General features: G+C 39.9%; 1 protein-coding gene across 3 annotated transcripts in view; it reads right to left on the bottom strand.

Moving 5' to 3' along the window:
- Positions 1-499: 499 nt before the first annotated feature.
- Positions 500-17,282, bottom strand: part of ACSL3 (acyl-CoA synthetase long chain family member 3) — a 58,777-nt gene continuing 41,994 nt past the window's right edge. For all 3 annotated transcript variants that reach the window (XM_037524137.2, XM_037524135.2, XM_037524136.2), the window contains exons 5-15: positions 16,366-16,504; positions 14,199-14,349; positions 13,444-13,567; positions 13,151-13,222; positions 11,818-11,957; positions 10,240-10,412; positions 8,726-8,800; positions 7,478-7,669; positions 6,747-6,861; positions 5,173-5,330; positions 500-1,236 (exon numbers count right to left, since the gene is read on the bottom strand). In XM_037524137.2, the coding sequence (XP_037380034.1) occupies positions 1,079-1,236; positions 5,173-5,330; positions 6,747-6,861; positions 7,478-7,669; positions 8,726-8,800; positions 10,240-10,412; positions 11,818-11,957; positions 13,151-13,222; positions 13,444-13,567; positions 14,199-14,349; positions 16,366-16,504 (1,497 nt within the window). In that variant the 3' untranslated portion in view covers positions 500-1,078. The remainder of the gene's footprint in view (positions 1,237-5,172; positions 5,331-6,746; positions 6,862-7,477; positions 7,670-8,725; positions 8,801-10,239; positions 10,413-11,817; positions 11,958-13,150; positions 13,223-13,443; positions 13,568-14,198; positions 14,350-16,365; positions 16,505-17,282) is intronic.

Genomic DNA, 17,282 nt, shown 5'->3' with positions numbered 1-17,282 from the left:
AAGAGCAAGGTGCTTCGTGTATACGCTACCTACCAACAGACAATGACAATGGCACACAAACACACACACAAACACACCCCATAGTGCAAACCATCAAAGGAAAATCCCAATCTGGAATGAGATCTATGACTAAACAACTGGGCTAAGAGTAGGGGAGTGAGACAGAATAATTTTCCCACGATTAATGTGCCATAAGCATAGACAACTCTGTACAAATGGTTACTGCAATAATCACTTTCTATCCTTTGCTTTTACAATCCTACCTTGGCTTTCAGAATTGTTCCCACTGAAGTCTGGGTATTACCCTGGTTTCAAGAGCTAACTAGACGCCAGATGTCCTGAGGATAAGCCGCTGGAGACTACTTTTCTTCCCATGCCACACCCGTGCTTTCTCTTGTACTATGAAGCCATCACCCTCTACTTCTATTTTGTTTCATGCAGCATCAATCAAACTTCATCTTTTCTAAGAATAAATAAAGAAGACGCTATCATGTATATATTCACAAGGTCTCCATTTCTTAAAACATAAGTACGGGTATATTTATTTCTCTCAAATGCATACAAGACAATAATTACACAGCAACAAACCTTTTGTTCAACAGTGATTTGATTTATAAGCATTTGAAATTTACATAATTTCACATCCATACCCTTTCATTTTTAAATACTGTAAGTAAAAAACCCCCCAAATAACCAATTCTTATATTCCTATTTATCCCTCTATACATCCAAACTTTAAAAAGTTATAAACCGAACATTATACAGAACATATAAATCATGTTTAAAAACTTGAGGTTTTAAAATCACTGTACCCCAAATGATTCAGGAGTCGTCATGCTGACAAGTGCAGTCGTAGATGGTGAAGTCAACTGGAGGAGGGAGGAAAGAAGAGACAGACACAAGTTTGCTGTCTTAGTATTTTACTAATCCTGTCAGTTAAAAATGGTGATGCCATGAGAAATAACAGTTTATATTTAATATGAGGAATGGAGTTTGCCTCACAGTCTGAGACATGCATTTCAAGTATTTTCCTATTTGATCTGAGCTCCCTGTAGCAAACTGAAGCTGGAAGAGGGGATTATTTTCTTCCATACATTCGCTCAATGTCCGCCTGGTAATGCGTTTTAAGCTCTTTGCGTTTCAGCTTGAAGGCATCCGTCACTAGACCAGTTTCAGGGGTCCACGGTTCAGGGCTCAAACGAATTTTTACTGGAATTTCAAACTTTTCCAGGCTTGCTGAGATGGTGAGGGGAGAAAAAAAAAATAGTAAATGCACATACATGAAAATGTACACTTATACAGTTGGCAGCAAATAGCCTAACATTTAATAACTTATAATAGCATACTTACACTATATTGTTAGGTTTTTTTAAAAAAAAAAAAAAAAGTTTGTTTTGTGTACCAGGCACACACACGCATGAGGATGGGTGGGGCGCAAGACGCAGCCAAGCAGCACACCACAGCGGCTAGGGTGCGCCTCTGAGTTTCTGTGAATTTATTACATAAAGAGCATAATCACTTCATAAACTAATCAAATTTAAGGAGAGCTTTTGTCACTGAACCGGGACAGTCACTCGGAGCCACGCGAGAACAGAATGCTCGCCCACTCTAGTGTCCCCCACACCACCTGCCAGGGTACAGAGGTACGGGGGGGTCAGGAGAGAGGGTGTGGCTTTGAAAAAACAAGTTTCCGCAGGAAGACTGATTTACTTTTCCATCATTCAATTCATGAATATTTATTGAAAAAAAAAAAAAGCTACCATGGAGGTGCTTTTCTAAACATTCTTTGAAAAACACAAAACAGAATCGTTTCTGCACTCAAGCGCGCATAATCTAACACGCAGCCGCCCTGGCCATAAGCAGGTGCGTATGTGTGAAGTGCCGAAAGGTAAAGTGCCCTGGGAGAAAGAGAGACAAGTTAACTCTAACTTGTAAAAATAAGCACAGAGATGATGATTTCAGGAGTGGTTTCCACAGAGAAAACCCACCACGACCGGAGCTGTGAGGCCCCGACCACAGGCTGCCAAAGGGCAGGGATCGGCATCAGCGAGACAGGGAGAGGCTGAAGTGCCAGCGCGGAGAACCACAGAAGGGTTCAAATTCCAAGCGCTCCTCGGCACTGCTGGCTCTGCGATGTAACGCAAAATGGTGTTTGTTGTGATTTCACCTGCACCCGTGTTTTAGGAAAATGGCAACAGATAAACCAGTTGGAGAAACAAGCGCTGTAACTCAGATCACAGACAGTCTGAGAAAGAAGTCACTGGGTGAATTCGTCACTGTGTGAACACTGTGAGGTATAATTCCACACCCCTGGACAGTGCAGCTGACCGCATGGCTTGGCCATTTACAAAGACCCGGGCCTGTATGAGCCCTCCACTGACAGGGACATCGGGAGGCAGCCCATGCTGTGAAGCAAGTATTTTTGTTTTCTTCCCTCTTACTCTCTTATCTGTCATAATATGTACTAAGTTAACTTTATGTCACAGTATTCAAGTTACAGGAGATCAAAAGAGAGAAATCACTCAAGGGGTTTGCATGCTCTTCTGGAAAAAGCTTAATGGGTTTTCAGTTGTACACAGGACCGCTGTGTCACATTAGCTGGGGTCTGTATGATTCCCTGTACTTGGAAACTGACTGGCTGAAGGATATGGCCATGGTGCCAAGTTGACAAGGACTAGGCTGTCATGTGGTCAGTTTTATGCATCAACTGAGCAAGGCTGGAGTTCCCAATCATTCAATTAAATATTAATCTAGGGGCTGCTTTGGTAAATGTAAGTGTTATTTCGTAAATATAAGTCTGTAATCAATTTACTTCACTAAGGAAAATTACCCTAGGTAATCTGAACAGGGCTTGGTTCAGTCAGTTTAAAGGCCATAAGAGCAGAACTGAATGAACAAACAATGTCTGTGGACAGCAGTTCTGGCTCACGCCTACATTCCAGTCCAATCTGTTTAACTGTCTGCCCTAAGGATTTCCAACAGCACCCAGCTAGTCCCCAATTATCACATAAACCAGCGCCTTACAAGAATTCTCTTAGTACATATAATCTATGTAATCTACTGATTCTCTTCTGCGTAAACCTGACTGGTAATGATTTTGCTTAACTATGAAGCTGGATTTCTTCTTCATATCACATGTAAAAATTAACTCCAGATGGATTAAAGACAAAAATATAAAGCTAAAACCATAAAACTCGTAGGAAAAAAACACAGGAGAATTATCTTTGTGACCTGTGGTTTAGGCCATGGTTTCTCAGACGTGGCAACAAAGGAAAAAAAAATTGTATCTTATCAAAACAAAAACTGTTGTGCTTCAATGGACACCACCAAAAAGGGAAAACTATAACCCACAGAATGGGAAAACATATTTAAAGACCACATAGCTAACTACTATCTTACATATTATTGATCAAGAACTCATACAAGGGCCTCCCCAGTGGCGCGCGCAGCGGTTGAGCGCTGGGCTGCGAAGCTCTGCAGCACCAGTTCGGTCCCTGGCTGCCAGGAGAGGGTCCCACATGGTGCGCAGACCTCTCCTGCCGCCCGCTGCTCCCCTCAGCAGTGTACTTTGGTCCTTCTGCCTGCTTTGCTCCCTGCTCTGGCTCTGGTGAATTCTCTCACCCTCCCGCGCTTCTGACTGTACCCAGTGCTTGTATAAATAAATAAATAAATAAATCTTGGGGGGGGGGGAAACTCATACAACCCAACAATAAAGAGGCATATTACTGCAAATAAAAATTGGGGAAAGGATAGAAACAGACATTTCCTAAAGACGACACAGAGGCCAGTAAGTACATGCTCGGCATTACACCACCAGGAGATGTAAACCAAAACCATTTTACCACCACTGGGCGGGCCGGAATCAAGAGTTGTCAAGGGTGTGGGGAAACTGCAGCACTCAAGCACAGCAGGGATGTAAAATGGTGCCACGATATTAGAAATAGTTTGAAAAATATTTGGAAGAAAAGATACTCAAGAGGCTCAACATCAAGTCAACCCCAGGCCAGCAATTCCACTCCCAGGTATCTGCCCATGAGACACAGGTATGCCCCCCACAAACAAGTGCACACATGTCCACAGTAGCATTATTTGTGACAGTCAAAAGTGAAAACAACCCAGACGGCCATCAATTAATGAAACAAAATGCAATATACATCTATAGGATGAAATATTATTGGGCCATAAGAGGGAATGAAGAATTGTTAACACTCTATGACATATATGATTCTCCTCATAGACAAAGTTGCAAAAACAGAAAGTAGATTAGTGGCTACCAAGGGCTAGGAAGTTTGGGCCGCAATGAGGGTGACTGCTAAATGAACACAGAATTTCTTCTGGGGTGATGACAATATTCTAAAACTGATTACAGTAACAGCAGTACTATTTTGCTGTGTCATACATAAATTCTTGCTCAATAAAAGTTAAAATACATTTTAACTTAAAAAAATAATTATTTTAAAAAATAAAAATTTTAAATAGGATGCAAAAAACATGTAAACTTAAAATTATGATTAACTACCAATGTTACCTTATTCTCACTTACTTAGAAATTATGTAGATTTCTAATGACTATTAACTCCATTTAGTATCAGTCCAAGGTTTTAAGTTACAAAAAATGTTGAAAACTATCTTTAAGCTGACTTAACATCGAACAGAATTAATGCTGAAATAAAGGGTCCTAACAACGATTCCATCTGACTAAATGCAATTTTCTATTTTTCATAATCTTGAATAACATATACAATGAGATTAAAAATGCACTCTTGCCTATATTTAATGTTGATGGCTCAAAACACAGCTATTTTTAACTAAACCAAAAATATTAAACTAGTCTTACTGCCCCCTCCCACAAAGAGAAGGGAACACGAAACATCAGTACAACCAGCTATTACAAGGTCATTAACAATGTGGACTGTTCCAAAGAGTCCTGTGCAGTTCGCTGTGGCAGGGGTGACCGGGAAGCTGAGCGGGGCCTTGGAACAACAGGGACAGGTAGAGGAAAGGAGAAAACAGAGGCTGTGGCAACGAGAACACTCTGCACTGGTAGCTCAGTCTGTTGGGAATGGGTGACTTGCGTGATCGGCAGAGACTTGAATAAAAGACAGATAATGGTGAGGAAATATTGGTTTCTAAGTAGGAAATGACACAGTGTTACAGGTTAACCTCACTCACCTGAAATAGCAGCTTCAGAAAGCACTTTAAGCACCTCTTCTTCCATTTCACAACTGTTACACAGCTCTTCCCAAGTCCCTTTAAGTCCTTTCTTTCGTGCTAATTCTGTTAGTTCCTTCTGATTTGGCACAACAAATCCAATGACATAGGAATGGTAACTGAAATACAGAAAGGATAATTGAGCTAAGGAACTAGGTGGCTGTGCCATGTGAGCAGCAGTTATGACTACACTTACTACTTTAATGATCCGCACTCTTTACTGTTGTAGAAATAATGAGGCATATTTAGTACTGGCTGGTTTTACTATCTGATTTATAATACATTACAAGGCTTTGGCAGAGTTCATTGCCAGATAAACCTTAATCTAACATTTCAGAATAAATTTCAACTACGTATAGCTGTTATTAATAGTGCCAAATAACTTTTTTTTTTTTTTGTAGGACCCTCGCCGGTGGCCGGGGATCGAATTGGCACTGCAGAGGCTGTGGGCAGCCTCACAACCCAGCGCTCAACTGCTGCGTCACCAGGGGAGGCCCCCCCAAATAACTTTTTAAAAGAAATGACAAATAAGATTCACCTTTGGAAAAAATCCGTAATTCACAGCAACCACTTAAACAAAAAATAAAAGTTAATGTAAATTAGAATCTGTAGATAAAGAAACCTGGCAGCACACCAAAAAAATTATTTTTATTTTTTTTTTTGGTGAATATGTTTTTCTTTTGTTATCATGAGAATTCATGCTGACAGAGGAACTTGGTGTGTCCCTGCTGAGGGGCAGCAACCTGAAGAAACCGCAGCAGCATGAGGAAGAGAAGAACGATTAAAATCCAGAATCATTTATAAATCATAGTGGCACAGCTTTAACTTGGATTGTACCTAGAGTCGGTTTCTAAATTGGTTCTGATACCAGATTGGGTTTTCCTGAACAATCATGCCCACTGCTTGTAGTAAGGGTCCAAGGCTGACCACAAATGATCTGATCGTTAACACTGGAGAATAACTACCACATGCAATGCTATTGTGGAAAAATGTAATCAGAGCAGAATCTGAAATTTTAACACTTTTCCAAAGAAGACATTTCTCGGATTTTAACATTAAACTCTTTTTCCCAGTTGCCTCTATATCGTCATGGGCGAACTTAAGGCAGAGGCCTCAGTCCTGGTAGCATCCCAGGAGTAGATAGCATCCCAGGAGTACAGTAGTAAGAACTGAATGGGGTGCTGCTGACTAACCCCTACACCCCAACTTCCTTCTTACTCTTCTTCCCTCTGGCCTGGCCCTGCAAGGCTTCCCTGTGCAGAGGGACAGGTGGGCAGTGGTACCAAAGCGGCAGTAGAGGATTTATTTTCTTATCTCCCCACCACACAGGACACTGCAGTGAGAGAGAACACAGGGCATGAAGTAGGGGAAGGAGGGGCAGAAGGAAGGAATCTGCCAGTAGTATAATGAGAAGAGGCCACTCCCAGAGACGACGGACTAGAAGAGTTCCTGCTGTGATTTTACCAAGAAGCTGAACAGAGGACATGCCTACTGCACACCACGTTTCAGTAAAAGCAGGATTTCCACTTTCTTACCTGTTTGCATAAGCACAGATGTTATCTATTAGTGAGAGATTCTTCAAAGCTGCCTCTACTTTTCCAAGAGAAACATATTCTCCGGCCTGTAGTTTTACAAGGTCCTTTTTACGATCTGTTCAAAACAAAGGTGGCAGGGGCACATATGGAGGATAATATTAATAACACCATCACATTCTTACACAAAATTAGCTTCTGACTAATGGGCCTCCTCATCAGAGCTTCATGTTCTGTTGAACAAGTGTGTTTCTGGCAACACCACCAGGAAGGTGAGGATGTACTCGCAGCCACCTGAACACTCACGTTCTCTCTGGAGAGACGCATGAGGAGAAACTCCAAAACAGGGTAGGGCTGAGACTCGCCAAACTTCTAATCTGGGAAGAATTCCTGAGGTGAGGCCTGACCTGAGTCTTGAGAGAAACCTAAACGGAAGGGCACTGGCAAAGGCCAGAGTTTTGAGCGCTGGAATTACTGCACCCTGAACGGGAGGGAAGAAGCCCAACTGCAGTTGGCCTTGGCCGGGAAGAAGGGGACAGGTCTTCCTGACTGAGCTCCCAGAAACCACCAAAGGGATTGAGGCAGGAAAGAGGAGCCGTGAGGCCATGTTTAGTGATCACAAGAAGTGGCGTGTAAGATACTTTCACATTATTAAATAGCTTCTCTAAATACACAGTATCTCTTCTGTGCAACTTTCAGAAACATCTACTTTCAAATAATATCAAATGCTTTACCAATAATCTTTAAACAACCATCAGGGTCAAACTCTCCAATATCTCCCGTACAGAGCCACCTCTGTCCATTTTCATCTTCAAAGAAATCAGTTTTTGTTTTTGCTTCATTTTTGTAATATCCCATTGTCACATTTTGGCCACCAATAAGAATTTCACCCCTAGGGTGTGGTTTATCAGTATTAAAGTATCCACCTAAGAAACACAGAATTTTGAAAAGTTAATTCTATTGCTTTCATGCCTATAAACAATAAATTTCAAACTCTTAGTTGCTAAATAAGGACAACTGACTTTAATCAGTTTCCCAAAGGAAACACAGCAGACACTATGAACGAATCTTATCCTTACAAAACTAGTACAAAATTTTGGTTGCTTATCCATATGTACTTATTCCAAGAAAAAAACTTACACTCAAATATCAAACATCTTCTATTTGATGCACAATTTTTAGAAACACAAAGATGTCACCTTTAAAGAATCTATAAATTCTTAAAGATCATACAATATACTGATAAACATTAAATTATGCATTTAATAAAATAACAAATCTTTGTATAAAAGAAAATTACTACTATATAAGATTATTCCTTACAGATAATTTCAAAATTACTCCAACTCTAAATTTATTGAACACCTTCACCAACTCTGCTAAAAGATAGCTGAAAAATGACAGCCAAACCTTAGAATCTTAATCTTTACTTTGTATGAAAGTAAATCCAAGCAAATCATAGAAACTATATACAGGGTACTAAAAACAAATGAAATCTTTTAAAAGTATTAGAATTTAAATGGTACAAACAACAGATTTTTATAGAATTACAGTAAAAATTTCCCTCTGAAAATTCTGGGTTGAAGCCTTCAGGAAAAGAAAAAAATTAAAACATAAAAATCTTCAGCTTTATAAAATAAATTTCATGATTTTGCATCTAAAAAAGTAACTGTTTTTCCTAATTTGACATTATTTACTTAGCATATTTCATGTTTTTGTCATAATTCTTACTTGCATTTATGTAATACAAAAATGAGCAAAATAAAAACAAAATTTTTCAGAATGAAACAAGCAAAATTCATAATTTATATAACTCTAGATAAAATACTTCTATTATAAAGGACCAAAGTGAGCACCTGTGGCAACTCTGTATTTTAAAATAAATGACTCCAAAAGTCTAAATTTATGAAATGAAGGATCACACTAATTTTAAAGTTTAACATTATAAAACATAATGCTCTATGATTAAAAGAGGTTATTACCTTCCTCCCAGTTCTTTAATTTGATTTCACAGCAAACTAATGGTGCTCCCACTCTGCCGGTATTGTAGTCCCACACTAAGAGACAAATGAAAAAAAAAGTACATGATTACAGTATGTCATAAACTGTTTCATTTTTCTAAGTTACCAAAAATGACAATTTATCCCAAAGTATAGATATCCCCAGAGAACCCCAGAAGCAGGTTTCACAAATGAGTGAACTACAAGCTGTTTGGCTATTTAATCAGAATTGGTCACTGGCATTTAAAAATCCAGACATCTTCCAGATAAGGGTGGAAACTCCAGCAATAAGAGGCCTACATTTTCAGCACAGCCACAAAAGCGGTCCCATTAGCTGGGTCCCCCAAAACCATCACCCAACACTTTCTTCCAGGAAGGCCCATATCACTCATTTAAAGCGGCTTCCTGGCAGGGGAGCGAGGGAGCGTGCAACCAATTCCTACAAGCTGAAGGCGCAGTGTTCATGCCTCTTCCCTCCACCAGCCCCACAGCATTGTGGTGCACACGACCTCTCCAACCCTCCCCCGCATGGCAGCCCTCCTCACATCAGCTCATGCTAGCACACCCCATCTAAATTCAGGCAATTGGGGTCCAGGCTGAATATATTAAGATGCTTAACTTTCAAGGAGCTGGGAAAAGAAACCATCACTATTTAAATGTCTGTTGCATTGTTTTCTTTTCAAGATCATTCAAATGTCAAAAATAAAAACACAGTATTTAGTACTTTGCAGACTTTTATTTGTAATAAATTCTGACTAATCAGACATTCAATTTGAATCTTAAAAACGTAAGAAATTACTGCAAAACAAGACTTAGAAATCTTGTTAATTAGAAACAGGAAAGCACTGAAACAGTTAAAAGGTAAGCCTGCATAAGAAGGCAAGATAAACGGGGGAAAGTTAAGATTTATGAGGTTCAGTATCTCATCAGTATCTACAAAGCACAAAGCAGAAGCACCACTTTTTCTAGCAATGGAAGCAGAGTAACTTCCCCCACAAAGGGCACATGGGACACTTACAGGGTTCACCTGGGAAAGAGATGCCCTGTGACCAAGCCCCATGATGGGCATCATGATCTCTAGATGGCAATCTAGTCTCTCTTCACTTGCCCAGAACCCCATAAACATTTCTGAAAGAGCCTTAAACACAAATCGAAATAATACAAAACATGTTTTTTTTGCATAAAAGAAAATAACTGATGAGAACATAGATGTACACAGTACATCTGAAATTCATGTGTATTGTTAAAGCTTCTTTTCCAGAATGCCAACTTTTAAATATTACACACCACAGCGTAATATGAAAAGCTCCTTTACATGCACTACTAATGTACCTGATACATTCTAAAAACTGCTGCCAATGATCCCAGGCTTGGAATTGACCATTATTCTGCTACATAAACACCTTAACTACTGTTCTACTGTATTTGCAGAAAATAACCCATTTCCCAAAAGTGCCTGAATAGGGCCCTGGCCTCTGCTTTGTGGACAACTCTACCTTCTGTAATTGTTCCAGCTCCAGAAGATTCCGTGAGTCCATATCCCTGCCCAACGGAACAGCAAAAACAGATATTCATGAACCGCTGCGTGGTTGCAGAAAGTGGAGCACCACCACACAACAGAAGTCGAGTGTTTCCACCTAGCAAGCTTCGAACTTTCCGGAAAATAAAGCTAAAAAAAAAATTAATCAGAGCATCATAAGATTTTAAAGTTGAATGGGCTTTTTCAAATATTTTAGCCTAATCTCCCAATTTGGTAAGATTTTGATATTAAGTGATTCAGCCAAAGCACATAGTCATTTCAAGCAAGTCTCTTGACCCCACTACTTAAATCTTAATTTCTAGAAGGTTAACCAAGTAAAGAATTCATGATTTTCTCTTAAGTATTCAAGTAATACCAGTATTAAAGTATCTAATTTTGTATAGTAATGATAAACCCTGCTTAGTTTTTCCAAAAAATTATTTCATGCCATTAAAATTTATACAATTCATGTTATATCAATAACAAATAACCTATTTTATCTGAAAAAGTTAGAAGCAAATTAATGTTTGCCTTAGCTTACTTCACTAGAAAAGTATACATATTTGTATAAAGCAATCTAATATAATTTTTAAAACTTCACTAACAAAGTTTTGAAGTATTTATTGTTTAAAAATATCTGACACAATATATGTAAGTTGAACTATCATGTTGTATACCTTAAACTGTCCAGTGGTGTATGTCAACTATTTGATGAGACTGGAGAAAGTCTCTGGTCAATTAAAAAAACAATTCATACATGTCACTGAAATGTTTCTTAAAAGGCTAATTAAAAAAGATTGCTTACTACATTCATCAAAGAGGGGTGTTTTTTAAAAATAATTTTGGAGGGCCTCCCCTGGTGGTGCAGCAGTTGAGAGGGCTGCGAAGCTGCCCGCAGCCTCTGCAGCACCGGTTAAATCCCTGGCTGCCAGCGAGGGTCCCACATGGCATGACAGACCTTTCCTGCCGCGCCCGCTATTCCCCTCAGCAGGGTATTTAGTCAGTCTGCCTGTTCTGTTCCCCGTTCTGGCTCTGGTGAATTCTCTCACCCTCCTCCGCTTCTGACTGTACCCAGAGCTTGTATAAATAAATAAATAAATCTTTAAAAAAAAATAGTAATTTTGGAAAAGGTAAAGACTAAATGGCAATCAGTAAAAAAAGAGCAGTATCACTTTTTTCTAATTTCTAGACCATTTTATAATTAAATCTATTTACTGTTACCACTACAATAAAAGCCCACCAACAACTAACAGGTCTGTGGTAAAAATGGTCTTCTGACACATCAACACTAAACACCTAATGATACTAGTTGCCATTTTATATTCATACTGAAACAAATTTAAAAGCAAAGAAAAACTATTTCTCAAGGTAATAAAAATCACATTAAGAGTCCACAGAAAATTTACACACACTATTAAATACAGCAACATTGTATGGGGGGGGCAATTTTTTTAAATTGCTAATATTGTTAACCTAGATGGTTATTTAGGATCCCATCTCTGACTTGTTAAAATGAACAACAACAACATTATTATCAAGGAGGGGGGAGACTCACCGGTCACAAAGTGGAGTGCTACGTCCTTTTGAAATCTGCTCCATTTTGTAATTATAGGCCAGAACAAACAGATTGCGTTGGAAACTACTCATTTCATTCACTTTATTCATGACATTTTTGTAGATCCGATCCATGATTTCCTAGATGTTAATACAAGTCAATAATGACATTAGTTGCTTTACATATTAATATCTTAATATTTCTGTCAATATTGAGGAATTTAAAAAAAAAAAAAACATTCTGTCTGGAACAAACTTAAAACAGCCACAATTAGATTATAAATTAGGTTCCATAAAAACAATTTTTAATGGCAGAAATACATCTAGATACTTAATAAGTTATTGTTTATATTGTTTTGCTTCTTTACCTTACTCCGAACTAAAACCTAAACTCACTAAACGACCTACTACATGAAAAATTTCTTTTAATTCTCCTAACTTCATCTTATAAAAAATATAGAATACTACATTCTTTGGGGGGGGGGGGCGGGAGAGGAGAATTTCCCTGCACACAGAAAATCATCCTTGTCTTCACATCATTTTGCTTGCTAGGCCTATTAGCATAAAGTATACTTACAAAACTATGCAAGTATACCTAAAATAGTCTTGTCTCTACAATTTTAAATATAATGTAATGACTAGGTGAACTAAGAAGTCCAAGTCAACTACTACTTAGGAAACTATATACTTACATAAGCTCCAAAACTAGATATAAACTTGCTTTGAAATAACTATGTAAGCAGACTTAGATGTGAGCACTTAAACATCTAATAATTCCCAACACTTTCAAACAAAGTCAGAAAGCACACCAGGTTGACGCTAAGCAGACAGACAACTGCTGCTAGCCTGTTTCTAGGGACCATGTCTCAGGCCTCTCCCTGGCTCACTATTCCATTAGGGTACATAGCATTCTCAGAAATTCAAGGCTGCACCAACTTCTCTGTCACTTTTTTTGAAGTTTAGGCCACTGTCCCTGAGCATGTCAGAGGTAATTAGACCACCTGCCTATTAGAAGGAGGTGATCTCAAATCTTCCTCCTTCTCTCCTGCTAGGCTTCAGGTTTGTGCTAATAAGCAAAGAGATATGAAAATGATTTGAACAAGAAGCTATTTAGGGAGAAGAGCTGATAATGTCATATGGAAGCTGAAACCAGATGTTTTCGTAAGGAAAAAAATAGGGCTAAAACAAGTCTCAATGAATACCGTAGTGGCTGAGGCAATAAGAAATAAGGAATCGTCCTGCAAACACCTCAACAACACCCTTCCACCAACCCCTGGAATCCACAGCAGCCGGAATAATGAATTAGCTCCCGACGTAGAATCATGAGTTCTTACCGGAACAGCTGCCATCAATGTTGGCTTCAACACGGATGTGTCCCCTTTGCTGCCTTTTTTTATTTTTGAAGACTGTAGAGAGAAAAGGGGATCTGTATAAAAGTCACATTTTTTTAAATTCAATGAAATTCTTAGATCAAAACACATCATTTCAATTATACTCTAAAACATATTTCTAAAAGGCCTGTGCTTATTTGAAGTTCAAAACATCATGCTTACATTATTACGGTTATACTGGTGGAAAAATTGTGTTAATTATAATCTTTCAGTATCAAGTCAGACATTTAATTTACCTGATCTGCTAGAGTCTGTGGTGAAGAATAGCCAATGCGGCATCCATGAGAAAGACAGACAAGCTCAGCACTTAATTCTAAAACATGGGCCAGAGGCAAATATCCAATGTAGACGTCATCCTCTCTAGAAGAAAAGGGAGATTGAAGGAGCAGGTCAGGCGCGGTCTCTGCTGACAGCGGCCGCGGTGGGAGCAAGCTAGACACACGAGGACGGGCCCTGCTGGGGCCGGGGAGGTGTCCATGAGCTATTTCTGGGCACAGGGCATCAAAACTGTCCCAAGTTCCGCAAAAGGGCCATGAGAACCTGCCCCATCTCCAGGGCACTCCCACTACACCCACCATCCAGCGCACTCTGCCTGCTGCCACCGATACAAATGAAAGAAAAACCAAGATTGTGAATACAGATCCACAAGAAGTATTTATTGGATATAGTATTTGTTTGCCTGGGTTGTAACATACTTATGTATAAAAATAACTACAAAGGCAACACACCAACTAGTTAAAATAAAGGGATATAAATCAGTTTAAGTTTGCCCTTTCAGAGTAAAAATTAATTATTAATAATGCCTATAGCTGTACTTTGAACTTCAGAACTATAAAAATTTGTAATTAATTTTAATGTCCCTTTTTGAAGGAAATGCCTACTATAAACAGATCCTAAAGGAGTAATTTAACCACACCCTTCTAAATTACAAATGTTAAGATAAAGAAAGATATGAATACTGGACCACTCCACTTTATTTAGAAAGACATACCCCAGGCATGGAATCCTTTCCGCCATCCCAGTTATGCCAGCAACAAGGTTACTGTGAGAGATCATGACCCCCTTCGGAAGCCCTGTGGAGCCACTTGTATACATAATGACTGCAATATCCAAGGGCGCAGGTTTGCTATGAGGTCTCTCTTCTGTATTGAAAGTAAAGTAAAAACATACACCAAAACTGAGGAATTCAATCATATTACCATTTTTTCATAATCATTTACCTGTTAATTCAACAACTGTTAATTGTAGAGACCACGAAAACATATCTAAAGAATGTATATTCAATGGCGATAAGACAGGCATAAATCTATGAAGAAAAATGAAAGTAAGGCAGGCTGAGATGATAGCAGATGCTACTTATTTAGATAGAAAAATCAGGAAGGGCCTTTCTTACAGTTAACATATTTGTGAAGATCTGAATAAACTGAAATGGATCTGTGAGAACCCTGGAACTTGGAGATAGTTTCAAGGAGAAAATAAGCAAGTGTGAAGACTCTGAGGTACAAACATCTTGGCATATGTAAAGACCAATTAGAAGTGTGCGGTGGGATGAGCAGAAAACAAAGAAGTAGCAGCCAGGACACATCATGTCCTCAGGCAGTGCCAAGGACTTTGGACTTCACCCCGGGGTGGGGTGGAACAGGGTCTTCTCGTCACCTATGATAGGGATCACTTGGATTGCTATGTGGCTACCTAACAAGACAAGGAGAAAGGAGGTAGGGATGAAAGGCTCCTTTCTAGCAATTCAACTAGGAGCGTATGGTGGCTTGTTAAAAAATGTTCTCTGCTTCGGGGCGCTGAAGTTAACTTGGTCACACTCAGAATTCCGGGTTAGACAGTGGCCTCCACATGCACAAGCATAAGGATAGCAGCCTGGTCCTCCAGAGGGAGCATGATGGGAGACACAGAGAAATGGGTCGTGGACACTCCCTTAGAACTACCTTAACTCTTAGAACTACCTTAACTGTGGACTTCGAAAGAAGCTGGGATGGAGGGGGGCGTGCAGGGGACAACACGAAGACTTTTAAAACATGTTCCCAAGTGAACCGTTTCTCTCCTGCCCAGTCTGTTTTCATTCAAGTCTTTGCTCACTAATGTGTCATTTACTCCTTCAGCTCATGGCACTGCTGTCCACCTCCAGTAGAGACTAATCTAAGGTGACATTTGCCAAATCTGGTGGTGCTTTTACCATCCCGTGTCATCCAACTCCTCCAGTACACCTGGCCCCACTGACAACTGCTTCTCAGAAACATTCGCTCCTTCCCTCCTGCCCTTCCAGAGCCACACTGTGTTCCCTTCCTCCCCGTCTGACCAGTCCTTAGCAGCCTTTGGAGGCACCACTCCTCCTCTGTGAGGGAATTTCCCTATTTTTCTATTCAAATCTAGCCAACCTGTACTTTCTGAATCTCATATTCAAAACCAAGGGCGGCAGTGCCTGTTGCCAAGGCGCACTGCATTTCCCACTACAAAGAAAACACAGTCCCAGCATCTAACTAGCAGCTTTGGAACCTCCCCACAGACCAGAGCACTCACCAATATCTCTGACACACCTACAGTCACCAGGCCTGGCCGTGTGGAGATACAAAGATGCCATGTGAAGAAGGTCGAGTGGAAGCAGCGAGAAAAAGGAAAGACCTAGGTTGTGCCACTGCGGCTGTGTGGTAATGACAGGATTTATAAACCTACCTGGCGCAGCAGACCTCTCCTGTCTTGCCCTCTGTTCCCCTGAGCGGTGTATCTCAGTAGATCCCCCTGTTCTATTCCCCACTATGTCTAGTGAATCCTCTCACCCCCTATACCTCTACCTACACCCCTGTTCCTCTACATTTTTTAAAATGAATCTTTAAAAAAACAACAACAAACTTTAAACCATCCAAAACTACCAGAAAAAGAAAAGTGGAAATTACATAATGTAAAAGAATTTCACATTCATTTCAACTAAGCACTGCTGTTATAATGTTCATCAATTACTGTTTGTATTTTTCTTCAGCCTTTCTCTAAAGGGTAGATGAAAGTGCGTCTACAGAGACCTCAGTTTCCAAAGTGATGGTCTCGGAAACTGACTGATCACTAGACCTAGCTTTCGGGTCAAGTGTTGCAATAATTCTGGAGCATACAGTCACTGCAGGACATGCACAAGTCGGGGAAAAGGGACTTACCCACGCTGGCCTTCGCCCCCAGGGCCTGCACGGCAGCCATGGTGTGCACGATGACACCCTTGGGGAACTCGGACCAGGCGGGCGGCTTCCCGTCCACGGTGATGATGTGTCGCAGACGAGGTACTAAGGAAACTATGTCCTGGAACACACAAGGTTCATCACGTGCTTCAGGAAACGGCTCAACACAAACCCAGCCCAAGAGAAGGCGTTCACAATAATCGGGCAATTAGTAAAGTGACATCCTGCCTCAAAAACAGCAATGGGGAGATGATGTGGATAAATACTGCAGGTTTTTTTCCAGAAGGAAAAATATTGGTCTGAAATTCAAACTGCAGTTTGACAGCATGAGCTGCATAGTATGCATAGGGGCCTTTGGTAAGAGACGGGCGTGGAAGCACAGGCTGTCTGAGCCATCCAGGGCAGCCAGAAGTTCCTCAAGCTTTAAGAGGTCAACTGGATATGTGGAAAAGGGGCGGGAATTCACTTATACTCTTGCATTTTTTTTTTTTAAAAAAAAGCCCAGAGATGGCTGTTTTCACAGGAGTTGTATGGAGACTAAAGAAACTCCTTTTCTTGTAGTTTCAGAGTCTTCCATTTGCCCCTTTAATGAGTTCTGGAAACTCACAACCCAGTGTAAAATTTATGAATTATATAAAAATAATCCTTCAAATTACAAGTTTATTATAGGCCAGAACATGGATGAGTACAGTAAAGAAAGTGTTGCTACAATCCCCAGACATGGGAATAACAATTTGTAACTCTGCACTACTTGTGAGATCCACTTTTTCTTCTCGAGAGGACAATAAAGTATGATATTCCTGAAAGATCAATAAAGTATGATATTCCTGAAAGATTATACAGTATCAGTAACAGAGCTCGTGAAGCTGTGATGTCTGAAGAGACAGGTGCTGATGGAG

This window comes from Talpa occidentalis, unplaced genomic scaffold, assembly GCF_014898055.3.
Source record: "Talpa occidentalis isolate TD23 unplaced genomic scaffold, MPIMG_talOcc4v2.1 talOcc4.3, whole genome shotgun sequence".
NCBI classification, from domain to species: Eukaryota; Metazoa; Chordata; class Mammalia; order Eulipotyphla; family Talpidae; genus Talpa; species Talpa occidentalis.
This window is presented reverse-complemented; position numbering and strand designations above follow the sequence as displayed.